The following is a 25,865-nucleotide window of genomic DNA, read 5'->3' as shown; positions in this document are numbered from 1 at the left end:
CTATCCATATTTCTTTAGGCATAAGATTCAGACCAACAAAATAGTACTGTAGAGTTAGTCCTCCTACTGTGCAGCAGATCAACACAGTTGGCAACAGATGAGCCTGGCTGATGCCCTGATGATTTTTTTTATTGTTTATTAGGATGGCCCCATCCTGGTTTTGATGTCAGTCTACCATTCTCTGTATGTTTAGGAGTTACAATTGGATTGGAATCAACCCAATTTGATTGATTTGGAAATCTGTAATGTGTCCTATATGAAATATAAGATTTTTTCCTAATAATCTTCAATCTTCTCTGTCCTGTTGTATTTTGCAGGAGCATCCATCTCTTGGGCAGCTCTCTGAAAAATTGATTGACAATAACATCAATGTTATTTTTGCCGTTCAAGGAAGCCAGTTTCATTGGTATAAAGTAGGTTAGAAACCTGATTTCTTTTTTCAATTCTGAAGGCACAATATTTATACTTAAAATTAAAACTGTGCATAAATTATTGTCTTTTTCATAGGATCTGTTACCTCTCTTGCCTGGTACTGTTGCAAGACAAATAGAATCACAAGCAGCAAATCTCAATGATTTGGTGGTAGAAGCCTATCAGGTATGATGAGAGTGACAATGTTCTATGTAATATTTGTACATTTTTCATCTTTCATAGCATGAAGTTGGAATTTCCAGGATCTTGTCTTCCATCCAAAGTCTACAAGGATACATTCCCTGCTTTTCCTAATGACCAGGTGGATAGGTGATACTGTCTTATGATAGCTCTCAAAGTCCCAAGGTGTCAGGGTCTCAAAGCCAAGAGCTACTGGTTTTTAATTTCTAAGGATGCTTCTAAATATTCTGTTTGATTCTCTGCACTTGTTGCTATGTCACTTCAAAAGATGTTTTCTTTATTTGAATTTTGGCACCTCAGATCTTTAGTTACAGTGCAGACCCCCCTGTCTACACACCATATAAATTCAGAGCCAAAGCCCAATGCAATATCTGGAGAGTTTTGCAGCATAATTTTTAGAAAATAAACAAGAAGTAGGAATTTACAAGGAGGTAGTTTGAGAATAGTGGATATTGTGAAAAGCAGTATCTATACTGTAAAAAGCAGTGTAATGACTTGGGGGTTTGAGGCATGGAAGTGAAGAGTTTTAATAGGGATTTGGGAGAGAAGAATGGAAATGGCTTTGTGAACTCTTGCTTGGAGGCATCAATTGAATGTAATAGTTTGGGAAAGTGAAAGTAATAATATGGGAAATACCATAAAGTCACTTTCCACGCATGATTGACACAGAATGGCAGTTTGAAAGTGAAACAGGCATGTTGTTAGTGAAGGAAACAAAGTGTAAACAACTTTGAAAATGACATCAATAAATAGACATTTGAGATACCAGAACATGGGGAGCCCATAGAGCAGCATCTAAATGAATGTGATGGGTTGCATGGTGAGTGCTGTTAAGTTGGGCAGTTACACACAAACATTCCATTTCAAAAAGTTGAAAACTCAGCTACAAAAGTATATGCAAGGTATCCAGATGTACCACTTTTTTTTTTTTTAATTAGTTAGATTTGGAGGCTGAAATTATCAATTTTACTTGCTTAACCACAGAATCAAGCAATTTGCTTTCAATAAATTTGCTATAATGACAAGCCAGCCCCTGTGTCTGTTTCTAATTCATAGAGTGCTTTTGCATACACTTTTTTCACTGTCACATTGGACACACTGGGAAAAAGGCAAACATATTTAAAAGCAGAGAAGTTTAGGGGTAATCAAATTGCAGAGAAATTCTCACTGGTATTTTACTTTTTCTTACAAAGCCATTTTGAATGACATTTTTTTGCTCTCATTTTGAATATGGACATTTGCAGGAAGTTGCTGTCATAGAATTTTGAAAATTGTAGTCCTTTTGTATGACAGTTTTACACTGTCCTTCCTAAATTGAAACACAGTGCCTGCCCTGTGCAGGGCAAACATTCAAGGGGAGGAAATGAAATTTTATGAAGCAATTACTTTTTTCAATACAAGATTCAGTGGGACTTTCCTGGTCCAGCCACCCACAGTTTGCTTTAGCTTTATTTTCATTTTTTAGACACTGTCTTTCTTCCCATCCTAACGTTCATTTGATTTCACAAATTGAGTTTTACATCATAGTTTTAGGGGCTTTTTACTATATAAACACATGGTGAACAGGTCTTGAATGTGTTACATTCTAGGAAAAAAAGGACTTAGATAAGAAAATAAATTTAGTGTTGATATTCAGTGACAGTGGGCCTCTTTCACTCTTGTTCCAGGCAGGGAAACCTTAGGCTTAGCTATGGAAAGCCCTGGCTGAAAATCCCTGACTAAAAAGCCAAGGATGAGTCACTAATTTTCAAAACGTTACTACTAAGATAAACATGTGTTAAGATTAATATGATTGCATTTCCATTTGTAGCAGTAAAAATATCCTACTAAATTCATTTTTTAATAGTAATATGACAGGAATTTTAAAAATCCCTCTGTGCAATTTTCAGCTCATAAATTTGTACACAGCTTTAATAAATTTTCAAATGGTCAAGGAGAAGTATTTCTTCTTTGAAGGAAGCAGGATTTTAGGTCATGTAGTAAATACAAGTTACAAAGTAGTTGCTTTTTCATTATTTTTTATTGCAAAATTGGCCAATTGTTGGCTTTTGTAGTCTTAGTTGACCCAGAAAAATCAGTAAGAATAATCCCAATAGCCTTTAGGTCACCCTAAGGTTTGTTCAGCAAAAAATTTTCTAAGACAAATGCAAAATATGAGAAGTTTTTAAAGTGTCAAGTCAATTAGGAAACTTTTCTTCTGGATAACAGTGGTTGTATGTATGCTTACTGTTGTATTTTAGGTGTGTGGCTAAAAGTCAGAGTAGACTCAAACAATGAGCAGTTTTTATTGCACATGGTTGTTGGAATAGATTTTCAAATTGTGAAAAATGCAGTCTCAAAACCATGTTAGCAAAGCTGAAAACATTTTTATCTGGAAAACCTAATCCTCTTTATCAGAATTACCAGTTCACTGGTTGTGTATATTTGGAATGTAATTGGGTTTCAACATGGGAAACAAAGCTTTAATTCATTCCTTTATTCACACAGACAAGCTTTCTTCATTTTTAGTCAGACATAGGAGCCATACTTGGTGTTAGTCACTAATATACATTATATTTTGAGATGCAGTGCAATTAAAACTTTTTTTCTGGTTACAGAAACTAATCTCTGAAGTGAAAATTCAAGTGGATAACCAGATCCAAGGTCTTCATTTCAATATCACTGCAATCTGCCCTGATGGAAGTAAAAAAACTGGCATGGAAGGATGTAAAAATGTGGGATATAATAAAGAAGTATGTTGATAGTTCTCATTCTTCAAGGAACTGGAATACTTATTTTTCTGTTTGGTTGGGTTTCAATGGTGTGAAATCTTCTAGGGATTTACTTAAACTGAAAATGGATTTATGTGATTAATGATCACAGGCTCTCTATTATTCTCTGGGTTTATTTTTCCTGAATCTTATTTTAATTCTCTCTAATCCTGTGGAACTAAGGCTCAAAGCTTTTCCTGAAAGCTAACGTCCATTAAAACTTTCCTTCTTTGTCCTCCGCTGGGCACAACCACCACATCCATTGTGATGAAATCTGTACGTAAAGAGGTTGAAAGATAATCACCCAGTGGAAAAAAATCACTGGAATTTGTGTTCCTTGGGACTGCACTGGATGTCACCTTTCTCTCTTCTTGCTTTAGTAGTTTTCCTGCACAATCAGGGTTGTGTGTAATTAGTTTATTTTATAAATCAAATTAATAAAATAATTTATTCCCATTTGAATTGGTGGCACCTACTGAATGAAACAGAGTATCCTGCACCATGAAAATGCAGGGGAAGATGTCTGGCTGAGGTAAAGAGCATGGTTTTCTTCCCAGAAAAACTTCTCTGTGCCTTGATATATTTATTTAATTTCTTGAACTACTGGGGTAATTCTTTTCACTTGCCAGGAAGAAGTCTGTGTTTCTAGAGAGCAGGGTCAAGGAGTTCTTTCCTGCTTGACATGTACATATGTCTCAGTTAGTGTGAGAAATGGCTTGTGTCTGTGTGTAGAAATAGCAAAACAGATTAAATGTGTGAATTGTAATATAAATTTGAATGTATTTTATTCTCTTCTGAATTTTGTCTACATGCTGCTGATTGTAGCTTCTACAGTTTACAGGAGATTTGTTGTTTTTGTTCTTAAAGCATCTTTTCCCCACTGTTGGTCCCTGGGCATGTCATAAGAAACAGGACTGGAATTTGTTCTGTTTAATGAAAAGAAAAATATTTATATCTGTTTCTTTTTAATAAAAGCCAAGGCAGTTGATTGTAAAAGATTGCATGTGGTCCTAAACCTCTGTGGCTGTTGAAAATGAGCCATCCTTAAGAGATTAATTTATTTTAACCGTAAATCCTTATTTCAGTATTTGTTTACAGACAAAATGCTTTTCCTTAATTCTCACATTCCTTTCATTGTCTAATCCTTCTTCCTTCCTTTTCTTACCAAAACACAAAGTGGATTAAATTCTGGAAGATTTGTGGCCTCTTCAGGGTGCAAAACTAACTTTGGCTATTAGCAAGTGTCATGGTGTTGTAATTATTTAATCACCACAGGTTCAATCTATCTGCTGCTGCGTTCAGAATCAAATTTCACGACTCATATGCACGACATGATTTTCCCTTCCCTCCCATTTCCCTGCTATTCTTCCAGTACTGTTTTGTACATGAAGATGATGTTTTCTGGCAGGGCTCTGTGTTGAATAAAAAGCACATTCCTTAGCTGCAGCCTGTCCTCCCCACATGATATGCACCTGCTGTATGAATCAATTTCTCTCTAGCCACACTTTTGCCCTGCAACCCAAGGGAAGAAATCTCAATGCATGGAGAGTGTGGGCTACTGAGGGGTTATGTGTGTAGTGGCACATTTGAGAAATGAGAAGAAGAAAAGCAAAGGGTGAGACAAAGCCTGTGTGCCCCCTCAATATGACATTAAGTGCATGTTTCTGCACAGCATTCTTCTCCTGTTGTCCGTGTAGGCAGCCGCAGCCCCTCTCGCCACAAAGCCACCATTGTCCCCAAGGGCTGGGTTGTTCTCGTGTGGGGGCGCAGCGGGAGGGAGAGACAGTGATGAGAGATGAATGGCCTCAGTATTTGCGGGTAGTTTCAGCCTCATATGTAATCAGTTTCTCGGGGTTTCTCCTTTTTTATTTGGAAATCTTTATTTTTTGGTAGTAAAGATTAAAGGTACTATCTTCTCTTGTGTTACTTTCTCACTTTTACCTCCTGGTTACATTTTCTTTGTGAGGCGACAAGAGTTGCTTTACATAAGGAAGATGAAAAAATTCAAAACCTTAGAGTTCTTTTGTGTTACTTTCTCACTTTTTCCTCCTGGTTATATTTTTTTTGTGAGGCGACAAGAGTTGCTTTACATAAGGAAGATGAAAAAATTCAAAACCTTAGAGAGAATACGCTGTCAGAAGCATACTGGTCAAAAAAAATAAAAAAAGAAATAATTGTAAAATACAAGATTGATATCTAGTGAGTCACACATTTCAGAGCTGTCAAAAACTTTTAGGGGTGATTGATGGAAACTTTATGGCAATCACCTAACAACCAAAACGATCCTGAGTCCTGTACCAGGACTACAAAAAGCCATGGGAGCTGCTGCTGTAGTGGGCACTGCTGGGATGAGGACCTGGAGGATGGTGGTGATGGCCATGACATGGCCTGGAGCCAGACACTGGGTCCATGGAATTGGGAAAAGTAACTGCTAACATGTGAGCTGTTTCTGTATTTTAGTAGGGTAGGCAGGGCCATCCAAAAACCTATGTGATTTATATGTATGTGCATGACCAATTCTGCAGCAGGACCTTCATTATAGATTCTTTTTATGAAGGGTATCTCTGTTTCTGTTTGTGTATTATCTTGCTCAATCTAATCCCAATTCTCATCTAAATAGTCCTGTGATATAACAGAATATACATGTTAAATAATAGCAGGAGGATAGTAATGATATTTCTATTCCCATTTCATTTATATTAAACTTGTCTTTTGTAACTATGCTTTCTTAACTTGAAAGTAGACTTCTGTCAGGCCTCTATTGTTAGGATTTTAACTGTTTTTGTGATGCCTATCATTACTAATACATCATGTTTGACAAGTGACCACTGTGTATTTTGCTATTATCAGCTAGTGCACATTCATATACAATATAAGATTCTGCTTCATTTATGTGTTAAAAATTTTAAGCAAATGTAAGCAAGAAAATAATAATAATGTTAAATCCGTCTTTATTTTTTCTTAGGTACTTTTCAATGTGTCAGTTACAATGAAAGGATGTCATACAACTGGAGGAAGAAAATATGTCATACTTAAGCCTATTGGTTTCAATGAAACTGCCATTGTCCATGTGCAGCAAAGCTGTGCCTGCCAGTATGGAGACAGCACAGGGCACAAACGAGTGTGGGCTGAAGAAACTTCCCCTGACAGCAAACAGTCCCCGTGCAGTGACAGTAACTGTAGCTCTGACAGAGACATGCTCCCCTCAGAGAAGTGCAGGCAACACCAGGACCAACCCATCTGCAGTGGTCAAGGAAATTGCATAGATGGAAAATGTTTCTGCTTCAAAAACAAGCTAGGCAAGGTGTATGGCAAGTACTGTGAAATGGATGATTTTTCCTGCCCGTATCACCAGGGAAGCTTGTGTTCTGGTAAGTTGCAGTGTTTATGTCTGTATTTTCTTGGTTTGTTTTGTTTTCTGATGCTACTTTACATGATGCAGCTGAAAACAATGCTATAAGGCTGTCAGGAACTAGAATTGTTTGTGCGGAATTAGTGTGGGAAATGTCCTAAACACCTGTTAGGTATTCACACTACAGGGCTCTCTTCACCACAGGCATATGCACTGTCTTCTGAATTTCACCACCATTTTTTAGGGGATACATTGATTTTTTTCCAAAGTTTAGCTATTTTAATATTTAAATATCAAAATTCTTAATAAGTAATGATACTGATTTCTCAAACAAAAAATAACATTATTCCAGGAAGCTAGTTGATACATTTTAGCATAATGGGAATATGAGGTACTGAGAGATTAGGAAGGGATCTTAGCTTCCAGGTGAAGTTCTGATTTTCTACTACCCTAAACGAGTCCTGTGACACATACAGTGTCACTTGATTTCAAATGCTGGTGTAAATATGAACACTGTAGGGAATGCCTGCTTCAGAAAGGAGACTCTTAAGTGAAACAGCGTTGTTAGAAATTCTCATTCTTTTTGTAGTCCACTTTAGGATAGGGAAGAGGGGAAAAAAATAAAAAATGGAAATGGAAATGGAAATGGAAATGGAAATGGAAATGGAAATGGAAATGGAAATGGAAATGAAAGGGAAGGAAAGAACCTGGCCTGTCCACATGAACTTTATACTCCTTCTTCCACTGAATCTTGTTTATTTGAATGGAATGTTTTCTTGCTAAAGAGACGTTTGTTTAGTTTGCCTGAAGACTATTTTCCTGGTCATTGTGTAATTCCTAATCTCCATTGTTTTGATCCAAAGCAAAAGAGCAGAATTTTAGTAAAAGGTTTTAGGATGAGATCATAGTAGCAACTTATGCTCAACTTAACAATGAACAGCAGCCTTCAAGATTGATCATGCCAGTAACTTCAGTCCAAGTTATTAACTTAAAAACTAATTAGAAAGTCGAGGTCTAAATTTGCTCTGTTCAAGGTAAAGCACAAGCAATTCAAATGTATCCATCTAAAATTTTTTTCTGTGTTTTCATGGAAGCCTATGACTCCAGACTCTCTGTGTTATAGGTAATGGTGAATGTGAAGGTGGTAAATGCAAATGCTTTGCTGGCTGGGAAGGTGATCGTTGTGAGTGCTCGTCACAATCAGCAAAGCAGTGCCTGAATTCAAAGGGTCAGATTTGCAGTGGAAGAGGAAAATGTGTATGTGGAAAGTGTGAATGCACAGACCCAAGAAGCTTTGGCCGTTTCTGTGAATATTGTCCTACTTGTAACAAAGCCTGTGAAGAAAACTGGTATGTTTCTTGTGCTAGACTTGACTTTTTCACTCCCTAGAATTGAAACATGAATAAATATTTCTGCTTATGATTTGTAGCTATTTAGATTCTAGGAAAATGGTGCAATTCATACTTGATACTTCTCTGTGTAGTTGGATTCACACTGGCAATTAAGAGAATTGCCTGTCAGCATCTATTTTAACCATTCTTCATATGAGGTCTCCTGGGTAGGAAATTAAACCATAAATTTGTATTTTTAAAAATGGAAAATAGATCCTACTTTTTAATTTTTCCAAGTCCAATAATATTCTCCACATTTGTTTTTGCATACTCCTTTTGCTTCTCAGCTGAAAGAAAGCGGTGTGGAGCTAGAGCAGTACTTGTGTATTATCTTGCCCAGAGAGCAACATTCTTCATTGCTCAGTTTCAAAACACTTAGTCTTTGCCATGCTCGTCTTAAAGCATGTCATTTTTCCTTACTCCTGTAAAGGAAGGGATAGTGTGGAGGTTGAAATGAGCAAGCTCAGGAGGACACAAGCTATGCCAGACTCTCAGTAATGCACTGTGTGGTCCTGGCACAGAGATTAAATGAAGCCCTTTCTTTGGGCACGTCTCTTCTGTGCCCTGTCATCACACGTGTAATGTTCTGCATCTCACTGTGGTGCAGAGGGTGAAAGATCAGCCTTTCATTGGAAAGACCATTGTGCTCAAAACATAATCATTGTTTATTTGTATTTATTTTAATTATATCTCATCAGGTGAAAATGCTGGAGAACCAAGCTTGGCCATATCTGGAAATGTTGCTGCTAAGATTTCACTAGATAAAATGCAGTCAACCTTTCTGATTTACATTTGTTCAAAGTCACTGTGAAATGTGTGCCTTTAATAAATTCAGAAGATGGCATATCTTCATTAAAAATTCAGTTAGGGCTTTTTTTGGGATCTGTTGTGACATCTGTCTCCTTCAGGGCTGTACAGTGAAGACAGTAAGACTGAGATCATTGCCTCCCACTTGTCATGCTCTCTCTCTAAACTGCCCAGCAGTGCAGACTTACTTAGCTTTGTCTTAACATAGCACCCAAAAATAATTGACAAAGCTGTCTTTACCTACCTCTACTCTTCAATTCCAGCATGCATCTGAATGAGATTGAAAGGTAAGGAGGGACTAGAGAGTGGAGGCTGAAAGCTGAAGAAAACTGGACCTCAGTTACGCCCTTGCATCACAAAAGGCAGAGCAGGGATTGGACGAAGGTGGCTCGAAGCCAAAGACATGTTTTAGTTTGCAACTTCTGAGTAGCTGGTTCTGAGAAGCATCAGAGGGATAAAATGCTGAGAGAGGCATCACATTTCAGAAAAAAATAAATAAATGTCGCAATGTTTTTACTAACAACAGGAAAGCATTATGTGCAAGCAATACGTCAGCCTGTTGATACAATCTCTTAAAGGGGAGTGCAGAGAAAAACATAGGTTTTTAATTATAATTTTTATTTTACAGGAACTGTGTTCAGTGCTATCATTCTAATAATGCATCTCAAGTAATACTTGACCAGTGCACAACCTCATGCACTTACCTACTGCATTATATTGATAATACTTCAGGTAAGTGCCATTTTCTAGGTAATTTTAATAAGAGATTAAAACCTATTGCAATTAAAAATTGAATTTGCCAATGTTAAAATGTCTTTCAGAAGTATATCACATTATTGAAATTACAAAGAAAGAAAGCAGGAAATAGAGAAAAATCATTCATAGCTTTAGGGAAAGTAAAAGATAAATAATAACAGGAAATAAGATTGTCAAGAATTGCTAAGTTCAGTTTTCCCAGCTTCTCGAGAAGTCATGTCTAATAATGATGAATCCTGCCTGAGCAATGCTTAAAGAAATATTTATAAAAATTTGTTATGGCATCTGTATGTTTTATTACTTTGAACATGCTTATAGTATTTGACATTACCAGAAACAGGAAAGAAAGAAGTAGAATGCTTACCTCAAGTTCAGTAATGTTTAAAAGTTCCTTTCAAGTATAAAAAACTGCAGTTATGAGGGCTGTGGAAGAATAAAGTCTTTTTAAATAAAATCTTATAAAGTTTAATCACTTCATGCAGCAATAAAAATGCAGGTAAATGGTTACCTTTTGTCACTTAACATTTATATAAATCCTTTTATACTACAGTTCATGAATGTGGAAACTAATTGTGAATACTTTTTTCATAACTTTAGTATTAAGAAAAGCTTACTGTGTTAGTCTACCCATGAGGAGAGCACTGGACAAGAATCAAATAAAACACATTTTCTTTCAAACTTTACCAGTGATCTTCACTGTTGTCTTGTGAAGATTAAATTCTCTCAGCCCCAAACATCTCTAATATTTCATCCTCTACTTCAGCTATAAACTCACTGGTCTACAGAGAATTTATGGTGGGCAATACAATGAAGCATGAGTCTAAGTTCTGTAGATTAAGGGAATAATTTTTTCACTATTTTTCTACAATGGATCTTGATCTGAATTGCCTTTCTTGATATGCCAAACTTTAAAAGCGTGCATATTTTCTTCTTAATTTCCCTTAATTCATTTTCCCTTAATTTTTATCAGGCTTGTATTACATCTGTGCCACATTACTAAGTTACTAAGCAGTGGTGGATATGCCTGTGTTAGAGGGTGTTTCTGTTCCATACGTTAGCCTTTACTCTTGTGTTTTCCTTTCATTGCAGATTGTTTCTCTGGACGAAACTACTTTAGAGTCTTTTCCATAATCTTTATAGTTACCTTTCTGATTGGGTTGCTTGTTGTCCTTATCATCAGGCAGATAATTCTGCAGGGGAGTAGCAATAAAGTTAAATCTTCATCTGATTACAGAGTATCTACAACAAAGAAGGTAATTGATTTCAGAGCCATCATCTTCAGTAATATTTTTCTTGCATATAAAAGTTAGCTAATTGCTGATAAAAATTGTATCTTCTCCTTCAAGGATAAGATGTTTTTGCCTACAGTTTGTACAAGAACAGTAACATACAGACGTGACAAACCAGAGGAAATAAATATCGACATCTGCAAGTTGCGGTTAAACGAAACTTTCAAGTGTGAATTCTGAAGACTGCAAAAGTCTATTTCCATCATGCTCGACTTTTAAGAAATTACCTTTTGTACTCTGTGGGAGTCTTGACTGTTGCCGTATGGTTTTGTGTTGTGCATTTTGTTGAATACTGTAACAAAGTGACATGTAAACATATTCACATTATGTGATTATGTTTGGAATTATAGCTGCTGTATTTTTTTAAATTTTTTTTGAAAGAGAAATGTGCGTTACTACTGTTCAGAAACATTAGTGTTGATGTAGCACTTTAGCATATTCTAATTTATTTAGTTATGGCCTAGAATGTAGATACAAACCAGTCTGACAAAGCACTGATCTCACTCTACATGTAGCTAGCACTGATGTGCTCTGTGGGAATGGACAAAAGCTGTGACTGAAGTATTAACATTGCTGTATATTATAGCAATAGGTGAAACTATTAAAATGCTCTTAAATAGAGTAAATGGTACTTTTATAGTTGTCTCAGTTGACAGATTCCACTGATATGTCTACCTATTCCTCTTACCTTTTCCTCATAAAGATAATGGGATTAAATGAGTGTTTAGTTCCTGGTATAGGTGTATGTTGTGTGTGTATACATACGCATATGCATGCACACACAGGTAAATTATATATTTATAAGGTTTTTTGTATGGATGATGTCACTTAGGGATAATTTATATCTGATAAAGAGTAATTTTAAGCTTTTTTACTTGTTTAAATATAATGCCCCCATTTTGTACAAAATTTAAGGTGTTTGGAAACTGAGTGGCTACAGAAAATGAGACTTCCTCTACCCAACAGCATAGTCTACATGATGATCACTGCCAGCAGACTACACCTTTAGAGTCAGCAGCATCAAATCCATTGCAAATAGATAAATTACACCAGAGCTGTGTTTGGTTTGCTAGCTACATGTCAGTGTTTTGCCAAATAAGGACTTGGATCTTTTATATGATGTCAGGCATAAGTCTGATTTTACACGTGCTCTTTTTCTCTATGTAAATTAGTTGATGAGACTAGGTTTTCTAAGGTTTTTGTAACTACTTCAGTTTTTTGTGACTGTGCATTGAGAAATGTGTCCAGTGTGTGATGGAGAAAAGAACATAAAATTTAGAAGAAAGTGAGGAAAATAAGAGTCTTTTTCTCAAAAGAACACATTAATTTACTTTATAAATATGGATCAGATTCTGCTTTCAGAAGTGTGCAAACCTCTTCCAAACATGATGGGACCAATATAAGTTTATCTGAGAGCAGAATGTGAGCTACAAAGTCAAGCAGAAGCATCTTTTTTTAATCCCTGAAACCAGCTAGAGTGGTAGAACACATGTTGTTGTTATTATATACTTGTTGGAAGTGTCAGTCTGATTTACTAACTCTATGCTGCTGAAACCCTATGAAAATCTGGTGAACCTCTAACGCACTAAAACCTTGCTGGCAAAAAGAAAAATCATCTCAGAAGACAGTGTATAATTTTGCCAACATTTATTACTAATACTAAATACTGACACTACTTGTCATAGATAAGAGTTAAAGAAACAAAGCAGGACTTCCTTATGCACAGTCTTTAGAAATTACTTGTATTTCCTATTCTGCATTTCTTCTTTAAATTCCCATTGAAACCTGAGGACTGTGAGGACTGAAAGGAAGGCAGGATGTAGAAAAATGATGAGTGTTTTATGAGTGTTAAGTTTCTTGGGTAATGGATCAAGAGGGATTGAGAAAAATAATACACAGACAATAGGCCTTTCATTAATCATAAAAGCTTAGAGGTTGTTTTTTTAAAAAAGTGTAAATTGGACTATTAAATGTTTTTAAAGCAGTCTCCAAAGTAAGTCCTGAGCTTTCTACCACACAGGTAAAATTATCTCATTTAACAAGAAGAGTGTTTCTTTACACTGACTTTTACTTCAGTGTTAGGTTAATTGTAAAACCTTAGTTATAGATTAATTCCGAAGTCTACCAACTACACCTTAACTCTCATTTTCTTTTAAAGTGTATAGGATTGTTTTCGTCCGATGTAAATTAAAAGATTTCAAACAACTGGTTTTGATGGGATAAAGGTAAAAGATTGATAAAGGTTGACCTGCTGTTACCCTTTTCACAATTCATGGTTATTTGTGAGTGGGAAGCAACTGTGGTTGTCTATTTAACTTAAATTTTAAAAATCCTTAGTGGAGTATATCTAAGTGTATAAAAAAGGTTAATTATGTTCTTTAAACATAGTTAACGTTTTTTATATACTTAGATATATAAAGATTCTGAGGAATCTTTTAAAAAAAGATACCTCAGAATCTATTTTCACCCATAGTAGCCTTTAAAGCATGTACTAAAACATTTACTGAACTGATTTTTTTTTTTTTTTATTAAAAATTACTTTTCACTGTTAGAGGGAGTTCAGTTTTCTGGGTAAGGGATGATGAAACTGGGTTCTTGATGGAAGAAAGACTTGAGCTGTAATACTCATCTTCCAGACACATCACATCACGCTGCTACTGCTTTCTTCTGTAGCATTTGGCATTGGACTGCTGCCTGTGTAGAGGCACGGCCAGTATTCCCTTATCAGACACCTGCCTGAATGTTTAAAATGCTTTGATCAAAAAGAGCAGGCTCACAGGACAAATTGCACTGTAAGCTGCTTGCTGTCCTGAAATTTTTAAAAATGTATATAAATTAACCAAAAAGAAAAAGAAAAAAAAAAGGAAAAAGCTTTCTTGCATCTCCCTCATGGTTTTGCTGTATTGTGGAAGAGGCTGGTGAAAGAGAATAAGCTGCTGCTAATGTGACAGGTCAAGGCTTTTAGAAGGCCCGTGGGGAGCTTATACAGAGCAGGATTCTTGGGAGGAGGCTTTGTTTCTAGGGATGGAATCTATCCATGAGAAACTCTGGCTTTGCTTGGTACTTGTTTCCCTCTGCCTTTGACCATGTTTTTCAGAAGAGCTGCTGCAGGAGATGAATAGCTCAACAAAAGCCTCACTATTTAGGGAGCTGTGCTCCCTCAGCACATGACCTTAAATGAGAAAGCAGCCTTTAATTCACAAGGAATTTCTTCACTGATTGCAGAAGGACTGTGCTTCCTATAGTGCTTAGTATGGGAGATATTAAAGACAAATTAGTTCATATTAGTTTTCAATGTATTGTATGTCAAAAATGCTCATAAAAATAGGGGAAAAATAACTAACCTCAGAATAGAGCATTCCAAAGTTCTCAAATAACAGTTCTTATACTGGGCTTCTTCAAAAAAATTTAGCAAGTCCAATAATTCTACTGCGTGCTTATATCCAAAAGTATACCAGCAGATACTGCTGCATCTCATCATTGGTTTGGGGAATTGTTTTTAGATTTGGTCCCACAAATGAAGCATTTTTCATAGCATATTTGTTACTGTTAAAATCCATATGTATACTTTTCCAATTCTAGTGCCCTTTTTTAACCTTTGACCCATTATTTGCCTGACACTTCAGAAACTGCATGTTTATGTAATTAAAAAGTATGTATTTTCCTTCAGATTTTTTTGAGTACTATAAAATGAAGAAATGCTATGAAATAGTTCTTTCCAAGCATCATGACTACACTAATAAGATTGCTACAGAAGTGTGTGGGAAAATAGCTGTTTCATCCAGAAAACGTGCACATGGTATGCAAGGAATTTTCATTGTGCCCAGTTGAAATTCCCTTACATTTGCAAGGACGTTAAAAATGAACCATAAAAAGGAAGGATGTTCGTATGGACATAGTTTACATTTTAGCTATTATTTACAACTGGATTTATTTTTTCCTCTCTATGATGTCATGAAAACCTGCTATGTAAAGCATTCTTCTGACTGCAATGGAAAAATATTTTTTTCCCAGTCTGATCATATATAATATTTATTTCCTGCTTAGTGCATGTTTTGCAAACCATGGGAGTAAATGTGTGAAACAGCTTCAAGCACCCTTATATGTCCTAAAATAGACATAGGGTCTGGTGATGCCCAGGGCAGACACATGCAAGGGCATGGCTGCCTGTGTGGAGACTTCAAGAGGGACAGTGCTGGGGGTCCCCACAGCATCCGTGCGGAAATGGTGCTCTGAGATCTCACTGGGCCTTTTGTCAGGCCAGGAAACCTCCTCAAAGCAGGTTGGCTCGGCAGTGGTGGTGCCCTAGGTTTGCATCGCAGGCACTTGGCCCCAGACTGGGAGTGCATTGTGTGCAGTCTGAACCCTAATGCTGCAGGCTTTTCGCATCTTTATTCACCAAAAATGCCTGCACACAACCCAGCAAGGGGCGGCCTGTAAACGTGGATGCTTCAGACCTCCGTTAAAGCTCCTGGGGAGCATTTGGGCACCTGCCCATTGACTTCCCACCACTTCCAGCCCCTGGATCTCCACCAGCCAGCCTTAAGGAATGTAACAGTGGCTGTAAAGGGCACTTGTCACAGAGGCATTTGTGCCGAGTCAGTGCTGGGTGACTCATACTCTGTCCCAACTGCGAGTGACGCCTGCTGACAATGTCCTGGCTACCATTTTGCAATGGAGGGGAAAGCAGAAATGAAGCAATACTTAAGAAAAACACTAATTTTTAATTCTGATCTTCAGACTGCTTTGATGCACAGGTATCTGTTGGCTATTACAGAGAATTTAAATTCATGAAGTGGGGGGAAAAATGTTAAAGTTAACCAGCAGGAATGTATATTTATAGCATGCCAAATCAGTGGGGTTTCACTGAGACCAAGTCAGCTCAGAATGGTTGGCCTGTCTGGGGGCAGGGGGGAAGAAAAAACCTTAAATTTCTAGATTCTTAAGCTTTCTGCTGTTATGAATTTCATGTTCTCTTTGTTTCCTTTTCTGAACATGCTTTAAAAAAAAAACGGTACCTATTAAAAAAATATCTGGCATTTGTTAAAATAATTACTTCTGTCCAAGTTCTAACATTTCATCCTGATACCTATATCATATCTGGATTGTTTCGGTTATATTTTGAAGAGAGATATTGAAAAATGAATCTTTTGCAGAGTCATTAAAGTTGGATGAATTCACTGTGCTGACATCTTCACCCTTACCTACTACTGCTTAAAAAATAATGCTACTTTAAAGTGTCTTACTTAGCAATTGTGTGACAGCTATTAATAATACTACAGTTTAAAACTTTTTATTTAACGTATACTACCTTTTGTAAAAAATAAATATAGAGAGATAAAAAATGTGTGTCTAGATTTTATGCGTAGGGAATGTTAGTAAGGGAAGAGGTTTTTAAATTTGATAACTTCTTACTGCTCATTTTACATTTTGAATGATACTTTTGAATCACTACTTTCGTTCATCTGGAAATATACTGAATATTTTATTATTTAAAATAGTATACTTTTATAGCTGTTTTATTAATTCCATTTGACTACTAACTTCTATTGTGATATTTATTAATGAGTTACACTGTAGCATATTGAGATGTTTATTTTTCTATCAGAGCTGTAACAACTAAGACATAGCATTATTTTAATGCAACATCATTGTACTTGCTCTCTAAAAAATAAAATCAATATTTAATCCATATGGATTTTTCACATTTTTAATATTAAATATATATGTGACAAGAAAAAGATATTCACCTCCTTTTAAAAGTATAAAGCACATTTACTGAGGTGTACCAATACCTGCAAAGGGAAGAATATGATTGTGGTTGTTTTAAAATTTAGTAATACTGTGTCCAAGGAGATAAAATACAAAGAATACCTTGTTTATCAGATGTAGGCAAACGGGTAGGTGCACATTTGGGATGAACTTTGAGAAGATGGGAAGGAACAAAACACTATTTATCAGTTTGGAGGTGCAGTGGTTTACCTTGCCCAACCCATCTGAAACCTGAATGCACCAGGAGATGCTAGTACTTTGTAGAAGACAAGAAGATACTTACTGTGTAAATACAATCTCTAGATTGATAAGTGGTTGTGATAGCCTCTCTTCTCCCTTGCTCTGTTGGGTGGTAGAGGAGCTGGATTTCTCAGAATGGGTAAATCTCTGCATATGCCTCAGCTGTGCCACTCATTGCACACTTGGGTCACTTCACGAGTACTGGTGAAAACATGTCACTGATGGGGAAGGTGACACATTCTGTCCTTGTGCAGAATCAGTCATAGCATCTGCTTTGCACAGTGGCATGAAATTGCTCTTGAAAAGGACTTTAGATATGCCCTGTATAAGGACATTTAAAACTTGCCATTATGCCTCAGTAAGAGACATCTGTGGCACTAAGACACCTGCCAGACATCACTGGTAAAACTGCCCATCCATGCTGCTAACATGATCCAGGTTTTGCTTTAGGAGTGAGGGAGCTAGAATCAAGGGACAACTGATGTATTCTCAATCATCATGTAGCTTAGTGTCCAATAAAAGTGTTTAAGAAAAAGTCAAAACTGGAAGGAAAAAATTAAGTAATTATCACAGGGAAAATCTGTAAATCTTTTTTGCTTCTTTTATCAAAGCAAGAAACATCATCTTAATATATGCATGGTGAGACTATGTCTGAGAAATTTCCTTTCACAGATGCTGTAATCAACCTTCACTGGCACCCAGAGCAAGCAGAAGCAGCAAGTCCTACAAAGAGAAATACACATTTTCCTTGAAAGCTCTTTATTGAGAAAACATTCATATTATCATTACTCAGAGTATACATAAACCTAGATCTGAATATCAGATGTAGAATTAAAGTGTATAACTTGAGCCAGAGCTATAGGCCTCCATTTTGCCATTCAGCTTGAAGCTGTGGTTTTGTTAACACTTAAGTCTCCCATAGCCAGTGATCCTGGCACCAAGAGGTGTTCCATATCCTGTGAGTTATGAAATGATGGTAAGTGCTCTATATAAAATCTTTCTTCCTCTCTTCTTTTCTATGTTCTGTAATCCAGTAACTAATTCATGCCTGTATACCTTTAAATATCCAGATCATGACAGGGTTTTTGACACTGGCATTGTATTTAGCCAGTTTTTACCCACACATACATAGTTGTCAGCAAGATACGACAGGACCTAAATGTGTCTCTAACCTAACACAACTGCTATTTTCTTGCAGATGCCATTGCCAAGGAAAAGGCTTGCTGCCCAGACTCTCCAAAGAGAAAATAAACCTAAATTACAGCCTCTAAAGCTGGAGGAGGAAAGAGATCCTGATTTCAGCCACTTTTTTGACACCAGTCATGTAGGTGTATTCTATTACAGAATTTCTCTCCCTGCATGATTCCTTTCATGGTAGAATTCGATCCAATATTCAGAGAGAATGGCATTAGGGAGAGTTGGTTCGAGTGAATATCTGAATATGCCTGATGATTACCAAAAGATGATTATTAGAATTAAGAATAAAACTTTGTTAACAGACTGAATTTGACTAGTAAGGAGTTAATCTGATAAGTGGGTGGTTTCTTTTGCTTTCAGGTTCTGCAACAAAGACAAGAACCTTGGAAATGTATTCCTGCTACCCTGGGTTTAAAACCAAGCAGTTTAATGTATTGTATAAAGTGAATAAAAATCTAGTTTTACAGAAACTCAAGTGGTCTGAAGCTGTGATTAGAACACAGGTGCTGTCAGTTCTGGCTGCTCATCTTCTGCTTGGGAGTGGTCCAAGTTGGGTTGGACTGTACAGAATTCATATAAAGTAGGCTGCCAGTCTGATTTATTAGTACTCAAGAGGCCCCAACATTATCATCTCGTTCCTCATTCCAGGGAAACTGTGGTGGGTGGCAGAAAGCAGAATTTTCCTTATTTTTTGCAAACCATTCTATCTCCTCAGCACAGACCATAGAATGGTTTCTGATTATTTTCTTGGCCTTGAACTCCATGATTCATGAAGGACAGTTACTGTTTAATAAAGATGATGTGTATGCAAGCAGATAAAACTACATTATTAACCACAAAAGTATAATAATGCCAAGTTATGTCGCATATGCTTAGTGAAATCAGTACTTGTGATGTATTTCTTTCAGCTCTGCAGCTGGCCAAGTCCCCCTTTTGGGGCTCTAAGCCTCATCCTAAGCCTCTTGTTTATGCCTGAGCAATTTGGAGAGCCCAGGACCTGTTTCTGAGTGGTGTTCCTCTGCTATCAAAACTGCTCACAGGAGAAGCCTTTCTCACAAACCCCCTTCTGATTTTTTGGGCTTTGACCATAGCCTTACCACAGGCATTCTGAAAGCATCACTGAGGCTGTAAAATGTGTGGCCTGCTGAGGAGACTGGGGACATGACAGTGGATGGGTGTTTCATAAAATTTTTGGACATGCTTTTGCTTTACTCTGCTCTTGAGAAAGCAGGAGTTTCAAAGACTTACACAACTTGATCGTGGTGTTCTCTAGATTGTCCTTGTCTTCGGGAGTGTTTATGGCTGGCTTCTTTCCTTGAATCATTTTGTAGCTGCGCCCGGTTCCTGTGAGGAAAAAAAAAACCACAACAGCTAAAATAAATACTTCCTTTCTTTCTCAGCTTTTCTCCTCTTCTTGTGTATCTCTCTATATCTAAATTGAGCTCTACCTGTGTCTTTGAAAACTGTAGACACAGGATCAGAGGGCTTCACCAGGAAACATCTGATGAAGAAAGCTTTTTTACTTTTGAGCAGAATGAGCAAGATAAAGTCTGTGGTGCGAACCTAAACAGATCATCTCTCAACTTGGTCAGGTGCAGTACAATTCCCCTGCTCCTTTCCAGAGTTAAGAACCTGGGGCTGTTTCTTGGTGTACTAGCCAGCCCACAGATACCCACAGAAATCCTCCTGCTGTAAGCTTTAAATGACAGCTTCTGCAAGGTGTTTGCAACATGCAAAGCCCAGGGACATATTTCTCCCCTAATATTCCCATTCTGATAGCAATTTTTTTTTCATTTCTAAGTACTTCTTTCTGTATAAATTTGTGTGTGTGTGTTTATGTATGTTTGTGTGTGTGTGTGTCTGTCTGCATATTCCATCCAAATTAACTCTTCCTCAGCATCAATAAGTCCATCTCTGATTTCTAAGCAGCCTGTCAGTCTATATGCAGGCATAGTCTCACATACTTCTTTTTGTATATGCTTAAAATGGGATTCCTCCTCTAATTTCATATGCATAGCAGGATCTTCCTTTTAAAATTCCTGTTTCTGGCTAGCTGCTATCATGTTGAAACTGTGACTTGAAGTGTTCCCAGGTGTCTTTATTTATTTTTTGTGCTTTTATCCTTTTTGGCTGCTGCCTAGCACGTTAAACCTAAAACACAGAAGACAGACACAGCACCTTACCCAGGGATTTTTGATTCACAAATAAGTCCTAATCACAATGTCAAAAATAATAAATTAATGTTTCCTTAGCCAGTTTTTATCTCATTCCTTTGAAAGCAGAAATTTTTTCCTCATGCCTTCGAGTTTTTTAAACAGAAAGAATCACTTGGCCCAGAGAAAGAAAAGATAATGTGTCAGATCATTTTGCAAATCCAAAAAGTGTCATTCTCTGAAGGAAGATTTATTATTGTGTGACAGGCTGAAAGTGTTTCATGCTGTCTCAAATGAAAACCAAGTAGATTAATTTCCAGACCCAAAACCAAACAAACTCTGGTTTCAACAGTTTTGTCCAAGTCTGACTTTCTGTGAAATTGCTGGGCCCTTGTGGTTCAGTTGAAGACTCTGTTAGAAGTGAACATGCTGAGCAGCTTTAAATATCAAATCCATAAGATCGCCTTTGATATCAGATATATAGTAGTTTAGGAATGTTAATGTAATATGTTATATTCCTTCTTTTAAAAAAACACAACCTTTTACAGAACTTGTTTGGTAATGCAAAACATAAGAAGTTTTATTTATTGTCTTAGCTGATGTTCTGTCTGGAATCACAAAGAATTTCTGCTAGCAAATATTGTGGAGTATTCTTAAATTTTCTATTTGTCCCGTTTTTATACATAAAAAAAAAGGTAATTTGGATTTAAACTATCTGAAAATAATGCAATGCATCATTTATTGCAATTTTCTGTACTGACCAAGAACTTTGCTTGTCTAATTAGCTGTCTTTTTGTCAAGTGTGTCATTGTACTCAGTTACTTTTTTCCCCTTCTTTTCATTTTTTATTTTATTTTATTTTATTTATGTGCAAAGAGAAGATTTAACAAATGTCTATCAGCATCACTTGAAATATCTCAAAGGAAAGTGTATTACCCAGTCTAATTGCTATTATTTTAATGATTTTGTACATTTGATGCCCTTATTCCTGTGGAATTCAAGTTTTTTTACCTTGCCAAATTTAACTCCCATGCTTGGTTCCTGCTTCTTCCTTAGGCCAATGCAAGTGCTTGCCAGCAAATCTGCAATTGTCCTTTGAACTAATGAAATAAGGGAATTGCTATTCTTCAGCAAGCTTTGGCAAAGAGGACAGTATTGTAATTTTCGTGTGATTACAACACCTGGGCTATTGAAGTTTTACTGGATATAAAATGCGTAGTCAATTTATACACAACTGCCCTGAAGTCACCAGTATAACATACCTCTGAAATTTCACTAATTCTAAGGGTTATGATGTGAGCGACTTTCTTGAAGAACTTTGTCTTATTCAAGTACTTTTGAGATTGCCCCTTGGAATGATATTTTTAGATACTTTATTTCCCCCTGGTGAATCCCTACAGGTCATTATAATAGGATAAATTTAGAGTATCCACAAGGAAGAAGAATGGTGCTGTGCCCTCCTTACCTCAGCGATATGGAAGTGACAAGTGCTCTCACAGCACCAGAACCATGTTCCAACAAGAGTCCTTACTTTTTATATCAGTACCCCATGAGAATAGTCAGGGTTTTTTCAAACCTGGAGTCCATCTAGCATGATGTATCTGTCTCCAGCAGTGGAGCCAAGCTGCCATGGGAAGCATAAGCACATTCCAACTTTGTATTACTTCCATGAGGTCCCCTAGCCCCAGGTCATTTTTCAGCATTTCCTACATCTAATTCCTTTGGTAAATCAGTAACCCTTACTTTCAGGTGTGTACCATTGAGCTTACTTACTTAAAAAAAAAAAAAAAAAAAAAGAGTCAGCCACCACGTCTGGAACTGCTGCGTGAAGAAGAGCTTCCTCTGGTTTTGATTGCACTTGGAGTGCAGGAGCTATGGGCAACCAAGCAAACAGAGGGGACATTGAACCCCAGCCACTCTTCTCTGGAAAACTTGGCATGTGTCCCCAGGTCACCTTTCCCAGACTGTGAAATCCAAACATACAGAGTCATTTATACCAAAGCCTGTCCTTATCCTTGATCATCTTTGCAGCAGTTTTCAGATCATCTCCTATCACAGACATTCTCCTTTCCTTCATTAAGGATGAAGGAGTAGAGCTGTTTTCAAAATTCAGAATGTACAACCTACCTGTTTACTAGGAACATACTGGTGTTTCTTCCTTTTCATTTTATAATGCTTTCTAACATTTTTATGACTTCATTTGATACTGACTTTTCATGTCTTTCTCCTTAACAGAGGTCTTATACTGAATTATAGCATACTTTCCTGTTTAGCTCTGAAACTATTGAATGAAGGAAAGATGATTCCTCACATCTCTCTTGCATGCAAGTGCTAGAAGTTCAGTTCTCTTTTGGCTCAAGAAGGCTCTCTGTCTCTCTCCCTCTCTCTCTCTTTTTCTCTCTCCTTCATAATTCTGTTTTTTCTGCGCATAGCATCATTCCTGGTGAAGCAGAAATCTCTGCCAGATACCCCCTCCAGTATTACAGCTCTGCCTTTCTACTTCTGTCTCCAGTTCTGCACAGGCTGTAGCAAAGGCTTCACAGAAAGTTCTCACTAAAGTCCTGGTCTCCAGCTTTTTTTTCCAGAGTGAAAATCTTTTTTCTCCACAACTTCCTACCATCTCCCTTCTATATGTAATTGATGGTTACCTAAATTCTACCCACTTCAACCCACTACTTCTGAGGTTAACCAGCTTTGCACTTTGTAGGAAAATTGTATGTTTGCCTATATGTCTGAACCTTGTGCTGTATCAGAGCATTTTGCTCCTCTTCCCTTCCTGCTGAACATCCTAATGTCAGAAGGGCATTTGCATTAAGAGAGCACATACAATCCAGTCAAGAGAAACCTATTACTGGAGTCATGTTTCCTTTCACTTGTCAGTATGACATTCCTGGCTATCTCATCTGCCAGCCTAGGTCTCAGCAGAAGTAAACAAAATATTTTGTCTTTTTTAAAGACAAAATAATCAGCAACTGCAATGTGTCCTCAATGAATGTCTCCATTAGCCCACTTCCCTCTGGGCCAGCTATCTGGCTCTGACAGCCATACACATATGCTGGGTTTTCTACAGAGGCAATACTTACATGACTCTCCCTCTCTCCCTGCAGGAAAGGTGTTTCTAGTGCTCTTCCTTCTTTTTGCCTTTTTGTACAGCTACAACATCTTTTCCTGAAGAAGTCTCTGTTGCCAACTGCTCCTTTTTCATTAACCTCCCATAGTGCTCTGGCAGCCAGGAGTGTCCTGGAATGCATCAGGCACATATCACCAGCTTGGCAAGAGAGGGGATTGTCCTGCTCTGCTCTGAGCTGGGGACACCTCACCTCGAGTGCTGGAGGCAGTTTTGGGCACCACAATATAATAAGGTCATGAAGCTGTTAGAGTGTCCATGGGAGAGCCACAAGGATGATGAAGGTTCTGGAGGAGAAGCCATATGAGGAGCAGTTGAGGTAATTTGGTCTTTTCAGCCTGGAGGACATGGAGGGAAAACCTCTTTGCAGCTACAGCTTCATGAGGGGAAGAGGAGGGGCAGGCACTGATCTCTTCTCTGCCTGAAGTTGTGTCAGGGAGGTTTAGGTTGGATATCAGGAAAAGGTTCTTCACCCAGAGGGTGGTTGGGCACTGGAACAGGCTCCCCAGGGTAGTGGCCACAACACCAAGGCTGTCTCAGTTCAAGAAGAGTTTGCAAAATGCTCTCAGGCACATGGTGCGATTCTTAATATCCTGTGCAAGACACACAGAGGATGAAATATGGGCCCTAATTAATCCTGCTATAAATAGTAGCATCTGAAAACTAGATTATTTGGTAAGCAAGTCTCCCTGAATTATAAGCTGAATTTTTAATTAGATAAAACTATGAATTGTAAGCTGAATTTTTCATTAGATACAATTATGGCAATGGAAAGGATTGTTTCTTAGACAACAGTGAAAATCAGAGAAAAAAGAATGTATCTGAAAAAAAGTTAAAACAAGGATTATCATGTCCTCTACTATGGTGACTATCATCTTAAAAATGGTCTCCTGGGCAGGTGGTAAATCACTATTTCACTCCTAGCTTTTGTTCAAAGATGAAAGTTTTGAACTTCAAAATTTTGGCAGAGATTCCTCCAATTTTTGGCACAGCACAGTCCCAAATGCACTCCTACATTTGTTGAATCACAAGAAGTGGAAAATTAAAAACAAGAAAAAGACTACTGGGATAAATCTGAAAATAAGAGTCATCGTGACTGAAATCTGTTAGGGTATTTTCCACAGTATGAATCTCTACTACTTTTCTACATGGGGTGTGTATTTAGATAAGGGTAGAAATCTTGACAGGCTGAAAGAAGGGACTGACAGGAGCCTTGTGACACTCAGCAAGAGCAAATGCCAAATCCTGCACCTGGGACAGACTAACCCTTTGCACCAATCTAGACAAGGGTTTGCCTGTGGGGGGGACAGCTCTGCTGGGAAGGATCTGTGAAGCCTGGCGGTTGCCAGCTGAATGGGTGACAGCAGAGAGTTCTGGCACCAAAGCACACCAGCACCACCATCTTGGCTTGTATTTATGAAAGCATAGCAAGGGAACTGATGGAAGGAATTGTCCCCATTTTACTTAGCACTTGGTAGTACCTCACCTAGATACTGCATCCACTATTGGGTCTCAATACAATAAAGGCATTGAGGACCTTGAGCAAGTTCAGCAAAGGAGTTTTGAGATGTTCAGGGTTGCAGCACTTGCCCAGTGAGAAGAGACCAAGGGATATGGGCTTGTTACCCTCAGTAAGAGGTGGCTGCAGGGCACCAAAGAGCAGCCTGCCAGTGCCTATGGTGATCACTGTTAGGTGATCAAGACAATGGAATCAGTCTCTTCACCAAGATTCGTGGCAAGATAATGGACATAGGTTGGAACAGGAATTTGAGACTGGGTTTTCAGAAGAATGTTCTTTTTGAGGGTAATTAAGCATTCTAAGAGATTGCTCAAAGCTGTAGGGTCTGTGTTCTTCAGTGTTTTTAATTCAGCTGGACAATGTCTTGAGCAAACTTTTCCAAGACTAGAGACCTCTCAAGGTCCATTCCAATCTCGATAGTTCTGTGAGTCTGTGAGATATGTTGAGCCTGGTTAGCTCCTAAGCACACATCATTACTCCTCTCTGTGATACCTATATTTACTTCAAGAGGCTTGCTGTATGCAGGTGATCAGGGTACAGCATGCAACAGTTTGGTAAGGATCTGCTAGGAAGGAAAATCTGCAATCATCACACTCCTTTACAAAGCAGACAGATACTCTTCATTGAAGAAATAGCTATATAAAGAAACTCAATTCAGTGGCATTTATAGCATACATTGACTTTGAATGTGTATTCCTTATCTGGCCATGGAAGGTTTTTGCCATCTGAAGCAAAGAACCACACTCTGCTCCAAGGCATATACAAATCCCTTTAGCTTCAGTGGGAATAGCATACACATAGCTGAGGGCATGGCTTGGCCCATGGTCAATAGCCTTCTAAAAGCATTTTTTCCTACATTTTTTTTCTTGCAATATTCATCTTTTTCCTTTCCAAAGGTTC

At 37.6% G+C, this 25,865-nt stretch overlaps 1 protein-coding gene across 4 annotated transcripts in view; it reads left to right on the top strand.

Annotated features, from left to right (window-relative positions):
* Window positions 1-18,647, top strand: part of ITGB8 (integrin subunit beta 8) — a 50,241-nt gene extending 31,594 nt beyond the window's left edge. For 2 of the 4 annotated variants that reach the window (XM_039710695.1, XM_039710715.1), the window contains exons 7-15: window positions 318-413; window positions 508-597; window positions 3,210-3,344; window positions 6,328-6,733; window positions 7,838-8,063; window positions 9,541-9,644; window positions 10,758-10,921; window positions 18,168-18,293; window positions 18,527-18,647. In XM_039710695.1, the coding sequence (XP_039566629.1) occupies window positions 318-413; window positions 508-597; window positions 3,210-3,344; window positions 6,328-6,733; window positions 7,838-8,063; window positions 9,541-9,644; window positions 10,758-10,921; window positions 18,168-18,293; window positions 18,527-18,613 (1,434 nt within the window). In that variant the 3' untranslated portion in view covers window positions 18,614-18,647. Of the gene's footprint in view, window positions 1-317; window positions 414-507; window positions 598-3,209; window positions 3,345-6,327; window positions 6,734-7,837; window positions 8,064-9,540; window positions 9,645-10,757; window positions 10,922-11,014; window positions 16,652-18,167; window positions 18,294-18,526 lie in introns of those variants that run through there. The other 2 variants (XM_039710706.1, XM_039710724.1) reach the window with 2 other exon arrangements.
* Window positions 18,648-25,865: the final 7,218 nt, after the last annotated feature.

The sequence above is a fragment of the Passer montanus genome, unplaced genomic scaffold (assembly GCF_014805655.1).
Source record: "Passer montanus isolate IOZ18808 unplaced genomic scaffold, ASM1480565v1 scaffold10, whole genome shotgun sequence".
Taxonomy (NCBI): domain Eukaryota; kingdom Metazoa; phylum Chordata; class Aves; order Passeriformes; family Passeridae; genus Passer; species Passer montanus.
This window is presented reverse-complemented; position numbering and strand designations above follow the sequence as displayed.